Genomic DNA, 21,571 nt, shown 5'->3' with positions numbered 1-21,571 from the left:
TGTGTGTGTGTGTGTGTGTGTGTGTGTGTGTGTGTGTGTGTGGCGGGGCTAATAACTATGAAGAGAGCTCTGAAATTCATTTAAAGTCGTGTCTGTCATTTTACTGATTTATAATTCCAGCTTTTCCCTTAAAAAAAAAAATTGTTAAAATTACATGATTCAAGTAATTGCCTTCATATTTGAAAGAAAAGCATTTAAACGTTTTGGTTCTTGCAGTAACCTCAAAAAAACGTTGTTAACGCTCCCCCTCTCTTCTTACCCCATTTCTTTTTCTAAAAACAAGATACCGTCTCTTACAACAGCTGATGCGTTTTTGGCCTTCAATACTAATTAGATTGCTAAAGATTCTGAAACACTGCAGTCTGTGGCCAGAATTTTGAAGCAAAGCAAGAGACCAGGGGCAAACCCGCTTCGGTATTTCGTATGACTTCCTGGCCGCATCTTCTGACCAGCCGACTGCTAATTGGTTGTAGTCCAGGCTCCCATCCTTTTAAAAGATGGAAGCCCAACGCCCCCCCCCGCCCCAAAGATCTGCCGGCCAATGGGAGAGCCAGCAGCTCAGCAGCGCCACTGGGAGTGGTGGCCGCTGATGGCACTGCAGCTAGCAGAGAGGACGCCATGGGAGTATGCTGCCCTCCCAGCCGCAGGTTAATGGGACCTGGGGGCACCAGAGCCAGTCAGGAAGATCCCAGCAGGGGCGGGGGTTGATTGGTATGGGGAGGTAGCACCATTGCCGCCGCCCCCCCCCCCCCCCCCCACCGTGGGATCCCCCTCCACGACCACAGAGTGTCCGATTAGGAGGGACCCCACCACAAACCCCCAGGGAGGCTGTTTTGGTTCACCCGACGATATCCCCACGCAACAGAAGGCCTGCCCACCGCTGGTAAAATGGCAGCGGGAAGAGGTGCTTGATTGGCCACAAGTGGCTGGATTGGCCTCTGGACCAGAGGCAGTTCTCCAACTACTTCCCTGTTGCTGGCAAAATGCCAGTGGGAAGACGACAGGCACTCCACATCTTCGCTTGCCACGTTATGGCCAAGCACACACACACACACACACACACCACCCAACCCATACATAGATTGCTGGTAAAATTCCAATGAGTACAAGTGAGAGCCAGCTGGGTGTGTGTGTGTGTGTATGTGATTCCATGTTAGTCTTGGTCCATTTTAAAAGTTTGAAGCTAGTTAGAGATCTGTTCTCTCCAACAGTGCGGTTTTTATCACAGAATTGTTATAGCGCAGAAGGAGCCCGTTTCACCTGTTGTGTCTGCACTGGCTGTCCGAATGGGCAGTTTACCTTGTCACTGCCCTGCCCCTCAGCATTCTTCCCTTTCTGATAATTATCTAATCCCCTCTTGAATGCCTCGATTGAACCTGCCCCAATCACACACCCAGGCAGCACATTCCAGATCTTAACCAGTCGCTGCGTGAAAAAGTTTCCAAGTTGAAAATGGAATTCACCTCATCCCCCTGTCTAAAACCCTCCGCCATACATTTTGGCTGACGTAAGTTCGCACAGATGAGGAATGGAGTGCAGTGGACTGAACGATTGATATCTGATGAGAAAAATTGTCCCTTGTTGTGAAGTGCAAATGCAAATTTAGAGGGATCTGGGTGTCCTAGTGCATGAGTCACAAAAGGCTAGTGTGCAGGTACAGCAGGTAATTAGGAAAGCTAAGAGAATGTTATCGTTTATTGCGAGGGGAATTGAATATAGAAGTAGAGAGGTTATGCTTCAGTTGTACAGGACACTGATGAGACCACTTCTGGAGTACTGTGCACAGTATTGGTCTGTTATTTAAGGAAAGATGTAAATGCGTTGGAAGCAGTTCAGAGAAGGTTTACCCGACTAACACCAGGAATGGGTGGGTTGTCTTAATGAGGAAAGATTGGACAGATTAGGCTTGTATCCGCTGGAGTTTAGAAGAGAGTAAGAGGCGACTTGATTCCTTTTAAGATCCTGAGAGGTATTGACAGGGTGGATGTGGAGAGGATGTTTCCTCTTGTGGGAGAATCTGGAACTAGGGGGTCACTGGTTAAAAATAAGGGGTTGCCCATTTGAGGCAGAGTTGTGGGTAAATTTTCTCTCTAAGGGTCGTGAGTCTTTGGAACTCTCTCCCTCAAAAGGCGGTGGAGGCAGAGTCTTTGAATATTTTTTAAGGCAGAGGCAGATAAGCAAGGGGGTGAAAGGTTATCGGGGGGTAGGTGGGAATGTGGGGTTGGGGTTACAATCAGATCCGCCATGATCTTATTGAATGGCGGAGCAGGCTCGAGGGGCCGAATGGCCTGTTTCTAATTCTTATGTTCATAAAACCGGAAAGGGCCTACTCTTTAGAAATTACAGCGGAGGAGGACAGATTCCTTGGTGTGGCCCCGGGGCAGAGGTGGGGGATTGGAACGAGCTGAGTTGCTCTTGCCTGTTCCTGTTCCTAATTCTTATGTTCAGAAATAGGGAAAGGGCGTGCTGTTTAGAAAACACATGGAAGGAGGACAGATTCCTTGGTGTGAATGGCCAAGCAGTCATCAATCAAGAGTTCACATGACCTCTGAGAGCTCAACAGCAAAGCTTGGGTTGGTTACTCTCGCTGCCCCTTTTGAGATTAGGCTGCTGCTTTACAAGATCGTGTGCAAGTACCCTTGATAGTTTTTTAAAAAGTACAAGTCCTGGAGAATTTATGTTCCCTTTCCTAAATTGGCTTTCTTGCTACAGCGGTCCTGTTAGTTAGTATGATCCTGGAGATTTTCCAGTATATTTTTGTGGGTGGAAGTAGTGCAGTTATTGTGTGGCTGGGACCAGTCGCATCTTGTTTTTAGCGTTCGCGAGAAAGTTCAGTCACCTGCGGAAGTGCGCCCCTCTCTGAATATTGAGTATCTGAGCTCTGTCATCTGTGCAAGTTTCCTGTAAACGCTATACCGCTTTTAAAAACGCTGGTTCAACCTCAAATGGCGCATATTGTGTCTCATTCCCGGTACCTTTTGGAAGGATATGCAGGTGCAGAATAAATTTACAAGAATTTGCAAGGATGGGGATCTTCAGTTATGTGGATGGATTGGAGAAGCTGGGCTGTTCTCCAAAAAGGAGAAACTGGACAGCAGTGTTCAAAATCGTGGGACAGAGCAGACGGCAAGTAACTGCTCCCATCGGCAGAAGGGCCGAAAAGCAGAGGGACGCCGATTTAAGTCGATTGGCAAAAGAAGCAACGGCGACATGAGGAAAATCTTTTTATGTGCGCGGGTGCCCAGGGCCTAGAATGCACTGCCTAAGGGTGACGTGGAGGCAGATTCAATCGAGGTGTTCAAAGGGGAATTGAGTAATTATCTGAAGATAAGGGTCCAGGGGAGAAGGCAGGGGATTTAAACTAGGTGCGTTGCTCTTGCTGTCATGGATGCGATGGACCGAATGGCCTCCTGCACTGTAACCATCCTTTGATTCTATGTTTACTTACAGCTTAGAATGGGAATTTCCTCCATAAGCTTGTCGCACTGTGATTGCACCTTCCCCCTTCTCCCCCCTTGAGGGCCCTCATTCCGCCTCCGCCACTCTTTTATGTGCAGCAAGGGAAGGCGGAGGCCAGGTGGGTAGCTCAGCGGCTTTCATCGCGAGGGCTGCTGCCGGGCAGGGAGGGGCTTGGTGCCTCCTTGGTGAGGTGATGGGCGCCTCCTGTGCCCATCGGAGGCACTTCCCCTTTAACCTTCCCCCACCCCTCCTGCCTCTAAAACCACACTTCCCTGACCGCCCCCAGCAGGACCATCCAAAAGTCTGGGTTCCTTCACTTCTTGTTGTCGGGGTGGGTCTCCTGTAGTCCCAGCAGTGGCCACAGTTCGAACCTGGCGCTGCTGGCACCTCAGAGCTGCCGGCCAATCAGATTGGTCAGCAGGCTTCTAAAGCGGGGGCTTCCTCCCAGTTGAGGGACAGAAGCCCCACTCTGAAACAATTAAGGCCGTCCTACGGGGCAGCCAGGTTTCCGGTCGATGGGCTGACGATTGACCTTTCTGTCAGGGTTGGGAGGTAGGGACTAGGATGTTCTGTAAAATCCAGCCTGTGAGGTACTGAAGGACATCACCTTTCAGCAAACATGTCTTTCTGGTGTGAGGTGGGATAAAAAAATAACGATACATTGGGATATTATTTCATTCAGCGAGCTGCTAATTAAAAGAGGGAGATTTGTGAAGCGGGCAGAATGATGTATTAAAGGCAAAGCCGATATTTCCAAGGGGGCGTGAGAATCATTTCCTGGGCTGGACTAAACCATGCAAATTTTTTTTATTCATTCACGAGATGTGGGTGTCGCTGGCTGGGCCAGCATTTATTGCCCATCCCTAGTTGCCCTTGAGAAGGTGGTGGTGAGCTGCCTTCTTGAACCGCTGCAGTCCATGTGGTGTAGGTACATCCACAGCGCTGTTAGGGAGGGAGTTCCAGGATTTTGACCCAGCGACAGTGAAGGAACGGTGATATATTTCCAAGTCAGGATGGTGAGTGACTTGGAGGAGAACTTCCAGGTGGTGGTGTTCCCATCTATCTGCTGCCTTTGTCCTTCTAGATGGTAGTGGGTACAGGTTTGGAAGGTGCTGCCTAAGGAGCCTTGGTGAATTCCTGCAGTGCATCTTGTAGAAGGTACACACTGCTGCTACTGTGCGTCGGCAGTAGAGGGAGTGAATGTTTGTGGATGGGGTGTAAGGGGTTACATAAAGGTTGGGAACGTATAATACTAGTGATGAAGGAATTGAGAAGGGAGGAGACGCAAGATCAGAAGTAAAAGGAAGTACAATAAGAGTAGGTGGAGGCGGGGCTGTTTCCTCGGGGACCGAGCGGGGCCTGTTCCTGCTGCTCAGCCTATCGCTGCAGGCCCTGAGGCAGTTTTGAAGAGGAATACGCCATAAGTGGAGGGTGGGTTGCCAGAGCACTCAATGTAGACCTGGGCAAGTGGAGCAGGAGGTTTAGCTTCAGAAAGGGACCTAGCCAGACGAGAAGCTGGGGAGCAAGCAGAGAGAGAGAGAGAGAGAGAGAGCAGGCTGCCTGATGCCCAGCGGTTTTGCAGCCTCTGAGAGGAGCCTGTGGGTGGAGAGGACACAGCAGCTGGAGAACAGCGCGTTGTAACCCTGATGTGGTGGGGGCGGGGGGAGTATTGATTGCCGACGCCAGTGAATTTCCCGTCTTGAACGTGCTAGTGTGGGAGGCTGCTCAGCTGACTGCAAACTCTCCCTGGCAGACTTGGGAGGGCTTGATTAGGCTATTCTTAACCTGCAGGCGTGACTCCGGGGACGGGGGGGTGGGGGGAGATGAATAAAAAGCCGGCCTTGTTCAGATGGAGGCACGCCTCAACGCTGAATCGGACGAATGGAGGGGGGGGGGGTTTGAACCCCGCCCCAGGATTTGAGCGCATATCAGGGCTGACGCGGAGGGGCAATATTGAGGCAGTGCTTTTGGAGGTGGCATAACGTACCTTTATATAGCACCTTATACCCTCTGTTTCGAAATGCTTCACAGCCAGCTGACCCCTTTTGCAGTCTTGTCACTATTCAAGAGGCAGAGCTGGCTGCCAGTTTGTGCAGAGCAACATTTTTCAAACAAGAGATTGAGGTGAGTGACCACCTAAGCTGCCCTGGTGTTTGGAGGGGTGCACGTTGGTCAGGATATCGGGGGGGGGGGGGACTTACTGCTTTTCGGGAGATGCCGAGAATCTTTCCCACCCATCTGAACAAGCAGAATTGACCTTCGCTTCAGCGTATGTTGAGGTGTTTGAAGATTATTAATAAAGCGACTTAAAAATAAACTGGGTGACAATATTGGTCAGCACTCCATATCGGCCTGTGCAAATGACAGGTCATTATTTTGGCAGATTTTTGTGTCAATATAACGCACGGCTTAACAATGTTAGTGCAATGCACTAAGGAATTACATAGAATGTACAGCAGTGAAAAAAAAAACTGACCATTTAGCCCAAGTCAGCAAAAAGTTGGCAATATTGCAATCAATGTAGGGTTTTGGCATGTATACAGCAGCCTGCATTTCTTTACAGTTTGTTATTTGCGCAAAGAAATTCAAGCAATTTAAGGTCAACTGCACAAAGGAAAAAATATTGAATTTACATACAAAAACAAAGCCAGGTTGTATGAATGATGGAATCCATAACTTGATTTCTTCCCCCATTGGGCCTTGCTCAATTCGATAGATGGGCCAGAAGGGGGGAGGATCGATGTGGGTTTGGGAGTTTGGACGAGATTCAACACTAAATGGCACTCACTTTCTACAGTGACAGTGCCGCACTTTTGAGAATTTGTAAATGTTACACCACACGTTTTAAATGAGGCTGGTAATTTTCCTCATCACCTTGGCAAAAGGCAGCATTATTACTTTAAGCATAACCTGAAAGCATCCAGATATGACAGACAACAGGGATGTGCTATTTTCAGTTTCTCCCCGATGAAATAGCAATCACAAAACTCTGTAATACATCAGTGTTCAATTCTATCAATCCCATATTGCCACACATTCCTCCCACAATGTTGACTCTCACATTTCAGTTGACCATCATCTACGCCAGACGTCATTAACCCACAGACACTGTAATTGTCACGTTGGTACATATAGTCACTGATAACGCTACCGAGGATTAAGGAGTTAAGTATTCAAAAGGGATTTATAAAGTTCCTCGATGTAGTGAAGGGGGAAACAGAAACCAGAGTAAGTATCCCAGCGATTTTTCGATTCTAACTGTATGTGGCACCTCAGTGCACTAATATAAAAATAAAATAGATGCTCTATTCTCCAATGGTTATTCACTGACAGAATTTGCTTGAATTTTATTGTTCCCCAATTTCATTATGAAAAATGAACTGGCGTCTCCAGTATTTGATTTTACGGAAGATGATGAACGGAATCCAATTCAGGTCTCTCAGGTAAACCTTTATGAAGCAGGGACCGAGGTATTTTTAATGGGAGCGACATGGAAAAGACGATTTAAAAACAAGCGTCTTTTTCCCTCCCGCTCAATGGAAGAGTTGTGGTCAACGTTTAATAGTGGGAAAATGTACTTAAGCAATAAAACCGGCAGAAAGTTAAATTGGCGGACACAGGTGGGAAAGAGTTCTGGTGCTGGGTGGGCAGAGTGTATTAGATACTAGGGGGTTTCAGTTGAACACCAACCTAATGACTGCATGAGGCATTTCTGGGCCTGGATTTTGAGCGTCAATTTAATCTTCTCATGGTCGCACGTCAGCCTATCCCAGGCCATCGTCAAAGCAAATGTTTACTTATCAACCTTTGAATCTGATTTGCTTCCACGCGTTCGTGAGACATCTGGCCTCCCAAAAGAGTGCAGCTGAGCCTCGGAGCTTAGAAGCTGCCTCCTTGCATTCTGCAGTGCTGTGTGCGAGTCCTCAATGTGTTGGGTTTCCCTTCAGGGGCGGCCTTTGGGAATGGGGGTAATGCAGTTAAGCGACATGGAAACACAGCTTCAGTATAGCTTCTCGCTATCCTTCAATATATTCGCAGTTTCCACAATATTGTCCTACAGCCGGAACTGGTCCGTGTCAACGTGTCACAAGCCCAACGCGCAATTTTGCCAGGGGAAGCGCTGCACCCAGCAACATTGGTAGGAGTGTGTATTTACAGCGTGACACGTTTACATAGACAAATGCAGCCATAGAAATTTGCAATGGAAATATAAAAATAAAGACAGGCTGGAGGATTTGTGCTGGGGACTGGATGACGCCTATCGGCCCTGGTCTAAATACCTCTGCGCTGTACCCTTGGTTTGCCTGAAGATTATACTTGCTTTTGATTCTGCGTGTGCAGTGCAACAGGAGGTCGGCTGGTGAATATCCTATCATACTCTGTGAATGAAACAACATTTTTGAAATGAAAAATGTTGCTCTGGAAATAAATGCCGCAACTTATTTACACTTTTAAAAGTAAAAGTGTAAGAAAAGATTGGAGCACATAAGAACACATCTAATTGAGCTCATATGTGTGCTAATTCACTTTTCAATTATCGTCCAGTTGAATTCCTGAGTAAACATGGGACTTCCTTATAAATTCTTGAGGCAAGTTGCAAGTTGCAGGTGCTTGTCCAAAGGCCATCGCAAGTTGTCGCATAATTATTTGGAATGAGTCAAAAGATAGGAAAAAGGGTGAAATAAAACTTGCCGTTTAGTAGTACAGAACTTGAGTATTGCTGAAAAAAGAGACATGTTGCCGAAGCTTTTTGCCTTGCACTCATCAGGACAATTCGCAGAATATCCATGTAAAGTGAACAACCACCACCTTCAACACCTCTTTGACCCTTTTGTCTCTGACATCTTTTGATTATCTGCTCACACCACACCCTCAATGTGTCTCTTCCCCCCCACCCACCTTAAACCAATTTATATTTCTCCCTTGTTGAAACTATGCTTCAGTTCTGCTGAAGGGCCATGAGGGCTCGAAACGTTGACTGATTTCTTCTCCGCCGATGCTGCCAGACTTGCTGAGTTTTTCCAGGTAATTCTGTTTTTATTTTGTTAACAATTTATACTGCCTGGGAAGAGAGTGCTGATTGGTTGGCAGGTGGACCTTGGTAGAGACATTGCCAATGGGACAGGGCCCTGTCCTTTGCCAACAGAAAGAACATGTACACACGTTGCGTCTTTTTCAGCTAAACGAAATAGGTAACAGCCATTTTTTTTTTTTTTTTTTATTCATTCATTCACGGGGTGTGGGCTTCTCTGGCTGGGCCAGCATTTATTACCCATCCCTAATTTCCCTTGAGAAGGTACTGGTGAGCTGCCTTCTTGAACCATTGCAGTCCATGCAGTTCACTCTAGTTCATTCCCCACGGCAATGCTTTGATCAATCGGAGTCAACCTGCCTGGCTTGAACTTAAACAAAGCTTGGCAGTTAACTGTCAGTCATCAGTTAACTGATGCATTTCCCCTAAAGTTTAAAACCAGCCCAAAAGTCAATGTGTCGTTTTTCAAATGGCAGGGACATGGGCAGAGTTTTATATTTATCTATAATATAAAGTCTGTGCAGCATCGAAATTAACCAGGACTCCATCACGTGGAGGGGAAACCTATCATTCTGGTGGCCCATCGTTCTGGGATTTTATTGCACATGTTGGCGTCTTTAAGTTCTTGGTCTCACCGGCTCCACTTCGCACCTACAAGACTGGAAGGAGTTAAATTGCATCGTAATCTGATTTTCGTCCTGTAAATTAAATCAAGCTCTTTAGATTTGAAACCTCAGTTTGCCCTGGGGATTGCAATTAGAAGCAGTTTAATGCCTTTAGTTTAATTAAATTACACTGAACAAACCTAGTGATGTGGGTTTTGGTAACAACACCATGAGATATGATTACTGGAGTTTGTCCCCTGATTTTGGCCTTGTTCCTGTGGATTGGTTAATCTGGACAGTTTGATATTGACACAGTGAAAAATCCAGTATCTTTGCATATGCCCATCCCAGGCTTTCCCATATGAATGCAGTCCGATCACATGCTGTCTATCTGATGTCATTATCACAGAATTACTGGTGCAATGAAAGCACTTTTATCTATCACAGAAGTGGGTGCTTTTACTTTGCGACTGAGAAGTAGAGGCAGCGGTGAAAATTCTAATACCATGAGTAGGCCACTATCTGCAGTACTTGTAGCAGATGTCAGCTGTTGCCCACTTGATAGTACTCTCACCTCTGGGTCAGGGGGCTGCAGGTCCAAGCCTCACTCCAGGGACGTGAGCACAAAGATCGAGACTGACAGCGCTGTTTTTGTCTGACGTGCTGGTTTTTGGAAGAGGCATTAAACTGCGAGCTCTTTGCCCTCTCAGGGGGATGTAAAGGAAGAGCAGGAGAGTTCTCCCTGGTGCCCTGGCCAATATTTACCCATCAACCAACATCACTATAATAAAATAACTGGTCATTTATCTCATTGCTGTTTGTGAGACTGTGCAAAGATTCAAAAGTATTTCATTGGCTGTCCTAAGCCATAAAAGGCTCTACATGAATGCAAGTCTTCCTTTCATTTTCAAAGCTTTTGTAACATTGCTAAGGGTTTAAGAAACCTGATCTTCAGTTGTGACCAAATCTGAAAGAGTAGGACTGAAGTTTAAATTCCTTTTTCCTCTCTCTCTTTCTCTCTCTCTCTCCCTCTCTCTCTCCCTTGCTTGAGCTTCTTTGCGGAAGATACCTTCAGTCTCGGGAAGAATTCTTGCCGCGATAGCACAGGAATAGAATTGTGGGCACATTAGCGTGCTGAATGGTTATTGCTGCACCCTTGCAACTTCACCACGCCGTAGCTCAACAAGCCAGCATTGCACTAGGAAGCAGTGGCCAGAGAGTAAAAACGGCGATGCCCCATCAATATTAATCATGCTAGTTCTGAGGAGTAGGTGTGAAGCTGGTTGGCTTTGAGCAAAAGTTCACACAGGATGCAAATTTTCCTGCGCCTGCCTCTGGATACCGCTCAGGATGACCCTGCTCAGGCTGGCAGTATAAGTTTCAGCCATGGCTCAGTTGGTAGCATTTTCGCCTCTTAAGCCACAAGGATGGGGGTTGAAGCCCCACTCCCAAGACTTGAGCATAAACTCTTGCATTAAGAGAATACTGCACTGTTGTAGACGTTAAAACCAGGACCCATCTGCCCTCTGAGCTAGATAGTAAAGATCCTGTAGCGCCATCGAAGGTGACCAGAGGGAGATCTCCCTGATGGACTGACCAATATCTATCCCTCAAACATAACCACCAAGGCAGATTATATGGCAATTGTTGCTGTTTGTGGGAGCTTGCTGTGTGCAAATTAGCCGCTGCATTTCCTATATTGCAGCAATTAATACACTGTTATTTAATTGGCCTGTAAAGCGATTTGGGACGTCATGATGTGTGAAAGGCGCTATGTAAATGCATGTTTTTCTTTCTGTGCCATCCTGGTTTGTGACAGTGGTGCACACCAGAAATCTGTTGCATGGGGTGAGCAATAATATCTTAACAACACAACAGATAATACCTAACAAAGAACAGCAGGAACAGAGTGGCAGTGGTATAAGCTTTCACCTTGCTATTCATGACCAGGAATTGGGAATCTGAAGTGAGATCTGATTGTATCAACATTCCTCATGTCGGAGAACAAAGGAAAACTGAGAAAAATGTATATTTGTGCAGAGTATTTCAGTGATAATCTCAGGTATTAGATAATTCGCACAGGCAAAATGCTTCTAAACATTGGCATCAGTTCCAAATTGATTGGAGATAAATTCACTGGTTTCCTCCGGGGTGTCGGTCAAATTGATTTTCAGGATGAATGTTAAAAGCTGAGAAAAGGCCAAAAAGGGAATGCCGTAAAGTAACCACCTGAAAATCTGCAAACTGTTTTGTTTCAGTAACTGAGAGACTTTCTGATTTTTATTATGGTTTTGATATATGAAAGCCTGCAGCGTAATAACTTGATCACAGTGTGCGCAGGATGTTCAACTTCAATAATCGCCATGTTGCTCATACTAAGCTCTGACCCAGCCACATTTTGCACCTGCCAGACCTGCTGCGGCACTGCATCACTGATTCTGCCCCAACTAAACTAGAAGTCTGATGACATCATAACTTTTCCCTCTCTTCCTTGAATTCTTTTTGTCCCAAATTCTAAAGGAAGTGTCAGGCCATTGACGTTAGATCTTTAAAAACAGTGATTCCACTCTAGAGGAGGTTGTATATAATGGAACAACCCTACCTTGTCCAGTCCTTAGAATTCAGCCTTCGATCACTGTTCTAACATCTCTTTCTGTGGCTCAGATCATTTCTGATAACTCTCCAGTGAAGTGCCTTGGGTCATTTTATTAAGTTATAAAGTGCTACATGAATCTGAGTTATTGTCAAATTAAGGTAGATTTGGGGGTCCGAGGGAGACTTAGCTAAATGGTAATAAAATGCTGTGGATATTTGGTCTAATACAAGTTATGCAGCTAACTTTATCTCCAGCGTGCTTTCCTGTAGGCATGCGGCCTTTTCATTGTTCTAAGAGTTTAATGGCTTGACACTGCAACATTTGCACTGCCAACCCTACTTCACATCACTTCTTTCTTGGAAGGGGAGTCTTAGCAGACGGAACCCCATTGGTTTGCCGAAATGCCAGTAATCTTTGGTTAAAGATGGATTTGATTACAAGGATTGTATTGTCTCTTGCGTTGGGTTTAATTCAACAATATTTTCTTCAGATCCTAAAGCTACCAAACAATTTTCAGTTGGAGTCAAAGCAGACTGGTTTGCAGGCACCAGTATTAAGCATTCCTAGGTCAAGGATAGCACAGGTAAATGTAATGTTAAGCTCTCCATACTCTGCCTCAACAATGTACGTCAGTCGGACTACATTAATGAGCTGTTTTTATTCTCCATTCCCTACACCAGTCATCTGTACCTCTTTCTGCTAATTAAGTCATTTCTGTGATGTACAGCTATACCTATTAGGCACTGGATACCATGTTGAACCCATACAAACCAGCATGCACAGAAGATGCTTATCCTGTCCATCTGGGCTGGATAAGAAGCCAATTTCTAAAGGTGAAGAGTCAACATCTAACCCCAGTGAAGCACTCGGCCCCCTCTTTCTAACCTGAACAACCTTTTCTAACCCTTTTGCACATTTCTTTATCCCAACCCTGTTTTTTTTTGGAGATTGGGGGGGTATGCTTTGGAATAACTGTTTTTGTTGGCTGAGTCGCTTGATAGATTGGCATGGTGACATCACAGGTCAATTTCGGACAGATTTGTAGATGTTAAAGCCCAGAATGGGCTCTGCCAGCGGACGTACGAAGGCTAGCGCTTGGATGAGTCGACCAGCCTGTGCTGGACAGTTCCCCACAACTCCTGGTTGACACTGATTACAACAAAATGACTTGATTGCAAGGCTCGGTAGGAGAATGCTTGATTGAACAGAACCCAAGTAGACACTACAAAGTACTTGGCTCTCTTAATTTTGACATAGACTGTTATCTCTGTTGTTGCAGGACAATCTAAGAAAGGTGATGAAGACTTCCTGGAGGATCTGTCTGACATGAGCAGTGAAGAGGATGATGAGGATGACGCATTATCTTTTGAAGATAATTCAGATGGTGCGTATTCCTGGATTCGTTTCAAAAGTTTCAGACTTTAGCCAGTTGATCATTTCCAAGAAGCAGAGGCTCGGGGAGGAGTGGGGAGGGTGGTGAAGGGATGATGAGCTAGGTGGACACGATCTTTTATTATGAGAGTGCAAATAGCCTTTGATGCAATGCCTGTGTGAACAGGATAACATATTTGCCTGAGAGAACTTTTGAGGGGTGTGGGAGAAAGAGAATGTTATTTTACAAACTTTGGGACTAGCTGATTACTCCGTATTAATTGCCTCCGACCCTGTGGATCGTAAGTTTGAAATGAATAAAGATACTTTTAGTGGAGTGGCAGGGGACAGAGGAAGCATGTCACTGCAAATTCTGAATGAGACCTGAATCCTACGTGAATCGTGTATTCGATTAATTTGGGGAAGTCCACGTTATTTAGAATCATAGAAATTTACAGCATAGGAGGCCAGTAGGCCCATCATGTCTGCACTGGCCAACAAGGAGCTATCCAACTTAATCCTACTTTCCCACCTCTTGGTCCGTAGCCTCGTGGGTGACAACACTTCAAGTGCGTATCCAAGTACTTCTTAAGTGTTATGAAGGTTTCTGCCTCTACCACCCATTCGAACAGTGCGTTCCAGACCCCTGCCACTCTCCAGGTGAAAACAATTCCCCTTGAATCCCCTCTAAACCTCTTATCTTAAATCTATGCTCCCTGGTTATGGACCCCCTCAACCAAGGGGAATAGGGCCTCCCTATGCACTCTATCTAGACCTCTAATAATCTTATACACGTCGATTAGGTCTCCCCTCAGCCTCCTGTGTTCCAAAGAAAACAACCCCAACCTATCCAGTCTTTCCTCAACTCAAATTCTAGTCCAGGCAACATCCTCCTCTGCACCCTGTCCAGTGCAATCACATGTTTCCTGTGGTGTGGTGACCAGAATTGCACACAGCACTCCAGCTGTGGCCTAACTAGAGTTTTGTACAGTTCCAGCATAGCCTCCCTGCTTGTGTATTCTATGCCTTGGCTTATGAATCCCATATGCCTCCTTGACCACCTTATCTACCCATCCAGCCCCCTTCAGTGATCTGTGGACCTGCACTCCAAGCTCCCACTGTTCCTTTTACACTCCTCCGCATCTGACCATTTATTGTGTATTTACTTGCTGCCTTAGCCTTCCCCAAATGCATTACCTCACACTTCGAAAATGCTCGCACAGTACTAGTAGGACCTAGTGACCCCGAGGGCAGTGTGAAGACCTCCAAGAAAAATACATCTTGGACAGGTTCAGAAAGAAAAATGTTGTTCTGACAAAATTGATGTGTGACAAGAGTTGAATTGGCACAGCTGCATCCTGCTGTTCTACCTCATACACGCACTCACACTCTCCACTCCTTCTCCACCCCCCCAACTCCCAAAAGATTCAATATCTTAACAAGCCATCATTTACACAGTGCAGCCTTTCTCTCCCTCCTTCCAACTCCGCCCCCCCTTCTAACCCCCCCACCCAAGAGAGATCAAAATAATAATTTCTGCCAAAATATTTATTGCCTGATGCTTGTGGGTTTGAGCCCTTCCCCTGACGGCTGGGGAATTTCATTTTTGAGTTTAAGAAGTGATGGTGAAGTTTTGTCAGGTTTGCTGCTTCCTGTTTGGATGCAGCTTTGGGACTATATTTAGTAAGAGGTGTCGGTTAATCAGATTCTGTTATCTGAGGAGTTTGTAGTAACTGCTGTGTGTTTTGTGATGCTGAGAGCTCATGTGTGTTGCACAGATATATTTTGAGCTCAAGACTTAAACATAGGAACAGAGAAAATAAGAGCAGGAGTAGGTCATTCGGCCCTTCGAGCCTGCTCCACCATTCAGTATGATCATGGCTGATCCTCTATCTCAACGCCGTACTCCCGCTCTCTCCCCATAACCTTTGATGCCTTTAGAGTCTAGACATCTATCTCTTTCCTTCTTAAATATTTTCAGTGACTTGGCCTCCTTCTGTGGTAGAGAATTCCACAGGTTCATCGCCCTTTGTGTGAAGAAGTTCCTTCTCATCTCAGTCCTAAATGGCCTTCCCCGTATCCTGAGAATGTGACCCCTTGTTCTAGACTCCCCACCACCACGCCCCCAGCCAGAGGAAACATCATCCCTGGATCCAGTCTGTCCATCCCTGTCAGAATTTTATGCCCCTCAATGAGATCCCCTCTCATTCTTCTAAACTCCAGTGAATACATACGAATATAAGAAATAGGAACAGGAATAGGCCCTTCAGCCCCTCAAGCCTGCCCCGCCATTCAATAAGATCATGGCTGATCTGCCCCAGGCCTCAAATCTATCTACCTCCTCTTTAAGCCTCCACAACTCTAAGGAAGAGAATTCCACGCATTCACTACCCTCTGAGAGAAGAAATTCCGTCGCCTCTCAGTTTTAAATGAGTGACCCCTTATTCTGTAACTATGTCCCCTTGTTCGAGATTGCCCCACTAGTGGAAACATCTTCTCAACATTTACCCTGTCAAGCCCCCTCAGAATCTTGTACATTTCAATAAGATCACCCCTCATTCTTCTAAACTCTAATGAATAAAGGCTTAACCTGTTTAGCTGTTCTTGAAAGTCAACTGCTTCATCCCAGGAATCAGCCTAGTGAATCTTTCTTGAACTGCCTTCAATGCCAGTATATCCTTCATTAAATAAGGGGGCCAAAACTGTACACAGAGTCCAGGTGTGGCCTCACCAACACCCTGTACAGTTTTAACAAGACTTCCCTATTTTTAAACTCCAACCCCCTAGCAATACAGGCCAAAATTCCATTTGCCTTCTTAATTACTTGCTGCACCTGCATGCTAACTTTGTGTTTCATGCACAAGAACACCCAGATCCCTCTGTGCTGCTCTTTTTTGGAGTCTGCCTTTTGATTCTCCCTACCAAAGTACATGACCTCACACTTTCCTACATTAAACTCCATTTGTCAAGTTTTTGCCCACTCACTCAATCTGTCTATATCCCCTTGCAGATTCCTTATATCCTCATCACAACATGCCCTCCCCCCTATTTTTGTATCATCAGCAAATATGGATACATTACATTCTGACCCCTCCTCCAAGTCGTTAATATAGATAGTAAATAATTGAGGCCCTAGGACTGATCCTTGGAGCACTCCACTAGTTACGTCTTTCCAACCTGAAAAAGACCCATTAGTTCCAGCTCTCTGCCTTCTGTGTGTTAACCAATCCTCAATCCATGCTAATACATTACCCCAATACCGTGAGCTCTTACCTTGTGCAATAACCTTTTATTTAGCAACTTATCGAATGCCTTCTGGAAATCCAAATACACTAAATCTACCAGTTCCCCTTTATCTACTCTGCTTGTTATATCCTCAAAGAACTCTAGCAAATTTGTCAAACATGACTTCCCTTTCACAAAACCGTGTTGACTTTGTTTGATTGCATTAAGCTTTTCTAAATGTCCTGCTATTTCTTCCTTAATAATGGACTCTGGCATTTTCCCAATGACAGATGTTAAGCTGACTGGCCTATAGTTTCCTGCTTTTTGTCTCCCTCCTTTCTGGAACAGGGTCATTGCATTAGCGGTTTTACAATATGCTGGGACCTTCCGCAATCCAGAGAGTTCTGGAATATTTCGACCAATGCCTCCACGATCTCTGCAGCTACTTCCTTTAAAACCCTTGGATACAGGCCATCAGGTCCTGACGACTTGTCTGCCTTTAGTCCCATTAGTTTCTCAAATACTTTGTCCCTCGTGATAGAGACTGAGACAAAATCTTTCCTCCCATTAGCTCCCTGCTTATCTGATATCTTTGGGATGTTAAAGTGTCCTCCACCATGAAGACCAATGCAAAATATTGGTTTAAGTTATCTGCCATTTCCCTGTTGCCCATTATCAATTCTCCAGTTGCATCCTCCAAGGGTCCCACACTCACTTGAGCCACTCTTTCTTTTTATCTACCCATAGAAGCTCTTGCTGTTTGTTTTTATACTTGTTGCCAATTTACTTTCATAATCAATTTTCTCTCTCTTCATTAGCTCTTTCACCACCCACTGCTGGTTACTAAAAAAACTCCCAATCCTCTGGCCTACCACTAGTTTTTGCTGCTTTGTATGCCATAGTTTTTGATTGGCTACTCTCCTTGACCACCTTTGTTAACCGCGGGTGGCTCATCCTTCTCATCGAGTCTTTTTTGACTGGGATATATTTTTCCTGAGCGTTATAAAATATCTGCTTAAATGTCTGTCACTGCTCATCCACTGACCTTCCCCTTAGTCTATTTTCCCTGCCCGCTTCATACCTCTGTAATTGCCCTTATTCAAGTTGAGGACACTGGTTTGAGACCCGAGTTGCTAGCCCTCAAACTGAATTTCAAATTCTACAATGTTGTGATCGCTACCCCCTAGAGGATCCTAAACTACGAGATCTCTTATTAATCCTACCTCATTACACATTACTAGATCTGAAATAGCCTGTTCCCTGGTAAGTTCTGCAACATATTGCTCTAAGAAACAATCCCTGATGCACTCTACAAATTCATCTTCCATGTTACCCCTGCCAATCTGATTTACCCAGTAAATATGCAGATTAAAATCACCCGTGACAATTGTAGCACTCTCCTTACGCACCTCTATTATTTTACTTTATACTTTGTCCTACAGTGAGGCAACTCTTCAGGGGCCTCTGGACAACTCCCACCCATGACCTCTTCCCCTTGCTATTCCTTATTTCCACCCAAACTGATTCCACATCACGATCTATGGCACCTATATCACTACTCACCACTGCACTGATACCTTCCTTTATTAACAAAGCTACCCCACCTCCTTTTCCTTTCTGCCTATTTTTCCGGAACGTTGAATACCCTTGGATATTGAGTTCCCAATCTCGGTCACCCTGCAGCCATGTCTCTGTAATAGCTATCAAGTCACATCCATTTATTTCTATTTGTGCCGTCAACTCATCTATCTTGTTACAAATGCTGCATGCATTCAAAAAAAGAGCCTTAAACTTTGACTTTTTACCATTATTACTCATTCTGGTTCTAATTTCTGCTACACTCTTCTGCTTATATTGTCTGCCCCTTCTTGTCACACTTTGATTATCGTTTGCCTCTTCACTACCCTGCACCTCTGCTTTCTCATTTATTTTTGATCTTCTAAACTTCACTTCAATTGAACCCCCCCACCAATTAGTTTAAAGTCCTATCTCCAACCCTAGTTGTGCGATTCACCAGGACACTGGTCCCAGCATGGTTCAAATGAAGCCTGTCCCAATGGAGCAGCTCTCTCTTCCCCAGTACTGGTGCCAATGCCCCATGGATCGGAACCCATTTCTCCCCCACCAACCTTTGAACCACGCATTTACCTCTCTAATCTTATTTACCCTACGCCAATTTGCACGGGGCTCGGGTAGTAATCCGGGATTATTACCTTTGTGGTTCTGCTTTTTAACTTAGCCCTGAGCTGCTCGTAGTCCCTCAGCAGAACCTCTTTCCTGGTCCTACCTATGTCTTTGGTACCTACGTGGACCACGACCACTGGATCCTTCCCCTCCCACTCCAAGTTCCTCTCCAACCCGGAAGAGATGTCCTTAACCTTGGCACCAGGTAGACAACACAGCCTTCGGGACTCTCTGTCATTGCTGCAGAGAACAGTATCTATTCCCCTAACTATGCTACCCCTTATTACTACTGCATTTCTCTTTCTCCCCCCACCCCCTCCACTTGAATGGCGCTCCGTACCATGGTGCTGTAGTCAGTTTGCTCATCCTCCCTACAGTCTGTGCCCTTGTCCATGCCATGAGCAAGAACCTCGTACCTGTTGGACAAGGGCACTGGCTGAGGCTCCTCCAAAGCTAAATTCATGATCCCCCTTACCTGCCTCACTTGCAATCACACCCTCCTGTCCCCGAACACGGACCGAATGTGATGTAATTAATCTAAGGGGTGTGACTACCTTCTGAAACACAGTGTCCAGGTAACTCTCCCCCCTCCTTGATGAGTCACAGTGTTTGCAGCTCGGACTCCAGCTCATCAACTCTGAGCCGAAGTTCCTCGAGCAGCCAACACTTGCTGCAGATGTGGTCACCGTGGATCGCACCAGTGTTTACCAGCTCCCACATGCTACAGCTGCAACACATCACCTGCCCAGCCATCTCTATTCCATTTAATTAATTAATTTGGATGTTAAATATTTTAAAAGTGAATTTCTTAACTGTACTCTACAGCTATCATAATGTCTCCTGATTTAAACCACTTGGCCAGTCAAAAGAGACAGGGAAGAGATACCCACCAAGCACCTACCTGTTTTCCTGTGACGTCACACTCTGGCTCTGACAGGTAGAAACAGATTGAAGGGGCTCTCTGCCGCTGGTTTTTATCTCCCGCCGCTGCACTTCTCATGCAGACCCACTCTCCATGTGCTCCCAGCTCTCCTCTCGCTGTTTTAAACTGTGAAAATCCCGGCTCTCCTCTCGCTGTTTTAAACTGTGAAAATCCCGGCTCTCCTCTCGCTGTTTTAAACTGTGAAAATCCCGGCTCTCCTCTCTCTGTTTTAAACTGTGAAAATCCCGGCTCTCCTCTCGCTGTTTTAAACTGTGAAAATCCCGGCTCTCCTCTCGCTGTTTTAAACTGTGAAAATCCCGGCTCTCCTCTCGCTGTTTTAAACTGTAAAAATCCCGGCTCTCCTCTCGCTGTTTTAAACTGTAAAAATCCCGGCTCTCCTCTCGCTGTTTTAAACTGAAAATCCCGGTTCTCCTCTCGCTGTTTTAAACTGTAAAAATCCCGGCTCTCCTCTCGCTGTTTTAAACTGTAAAAATCCCGGCTCTCCTCTCGCTGTTTTAAACTGTGAAAATCCCGGCTCTCCTCTCGCTGTTTTAAACTGCAAAAATCCCGGCTCTCCTCTCGCTGTTTTAAACTGTGAAAATCCCGGCTCTCCTCTCGCTGTTTTAAACTGTAAAAATCCCGGCTCTCCTCTCGCTGTTTTAAACTGTGAAAATCCCGGCTCTCCTCTCACTGTTTTAAACTGCAAAATACAGGCCTGGTTGGCCCAATCGCTCCTCACACGACAATCATGCCATCCCAGGAATCAGTCTGGTGAACCTTCGCTGCACTCCCTCTTTGGCAAATAAATCCTTTCTTAGATAAGGAGACCAAAGCTGCACACAATACCCAGGTGTGGTCTCACCAAGGCCCTGTACAACTGCCGTAAGACATCCTTGCTCCTGTACTCAAGTGCTTGAAGATCTAACAAAGGCTGGGTGGGATGGACCTTAACCACCAATCATGTCTTTTTCCTTGGACTCTACCCCAATCCTCCAGTCCCCCAGTATCAACTTTAGAAACCTCTTTGCCTGCTCCATACTAGTCACTAGGCCGCACAGCCCCAGTCTGGGCATTATCAGCTCCGTCTCTCTGGGCCAACCTCTTCCAGATACCAACTCCCCTGGCTCTTCAGCTCCCTGGACTACGACTCCAATCTTCTTTTGACCAGTTGCCCCGGTGCTCGCTGATTCCCCTTTTTTGCAGTAGAGCCATGGGAAAGGTCTGGTGCGCGCAGAAAGAGGCCATTCAGCCCATCATGTCTGCGCAGGCTGAAAAATAAAAAAACTAGCTACCAGTTCTAATCCCCACCTTCCAGCACCTGGTCCGTAGCCTTGCAGGTTACAGCACCTCAGGTGCAAATCCAGGTGCATTTTAAATGAGTTGAGGGTTTCTGCCTTCACCTCCAAACCAGGCAGCGAATTCCAAACACCCACCATCCTCTGGGTGAAGAAGATTTTCCTCATGTCCCCTCTAATCCTTCTACTAATCACTTTAAATCTGTGCCCTCAGGTAATTGACCTCTCTGCTGGGAGAAACAGGGCATCCCTGTCTACTCTATCTAGGCCCCTCATAACCTTGTTCACCTCATTAGGACATCCCTCATTACCTTGATTTTAACACTCTCATCCTTGTTTTCAAATCCATTTCACCCCTCCCAGCCTGAATCGTTGCACAGTGGATCTTTGGGCTGATTCTCCATGGGAATGCTACCCACCCCTGGTCTCCTGCATATAGTAAAATCAGAATTCTTCTTTTCGTATTCATTCCTGGGGTGTGGATGTCACGGGCTAGGCCAGCATTTATTGCCCATCCCTAATTCCGGGGGTGGTTAAGAGGCAACCTGTTGCTGTGGGTCTGGAGTTACATATAGGCCAGACCAGATAAGGATGGCAGATTTCCTTCCCTAAAGGGCATTAGTGAACCAGATGAGTTTTTACAACAATCGGCAATGGTTTTGTGGTCATCGTTAGACTTTTAATTCCAGATTTTTATTGAATTCAAATTCCACCATCTGCCTTGGGATTCGAACCCGGGTCCCCAGAGCATTACCCTAGGTCTCTGGATTACTAGTCGAGCGACAACACCACTACGCCACCACCTCCCCTGTCAAATGAAATAAGTGGAGAATGTCATTTTAAAAAAAAAAGAAAATTCCTATAAGCACAATAGCCAGCTTG

At 45.8% G+C, this 21,571-nt stretch overlaps 1 protein-coding gene across 1 annotated transcript in view; it reads left to right on the top strand.

Annotated features, from left to right (window-relative positions):
- Nucleotides 1–21,571, top strand: part of noc2l (NOC2-like nucleolar associated transcriptional repressor) — a 165,941-nt gene that overhangs the window by 141,970 nt on the left and 2,400 nt on the right. Inside the window, exon 18 of the mRNA XM_078557858.1 lies at nucleotides 12,972–13,076. Within this exon, the coding sequence (XP_078413984.1) occupies nucleotides 12,972–13,076 (105 nt within the window). The remainder of the gene's footprint in view (nucleotides 1–12,971; nucleotides 13,077–21,571) is intronic.

Source organism: Cetorhinus maximus, chromosome 15, assembly GCF_964194155.1.
Source record: "Cetorhinus maximus chromosome 15, sCetMax3.hap1.1, whole genome shotgun sequence".
Classification (NCBI taxonomy): domain Eukaryota; kingdom Metazoa; phylum Chordata; class Chondrichthyes; order Lamniformes; family Cetorhinidae; genus Cetorhinus; species Cetorhinus maximus.
The sequence above is the reverse complement of the archived record's forward strand: the minus strand, read 5'-3'. Positions and strand labels throughout refer to the sequence as shown.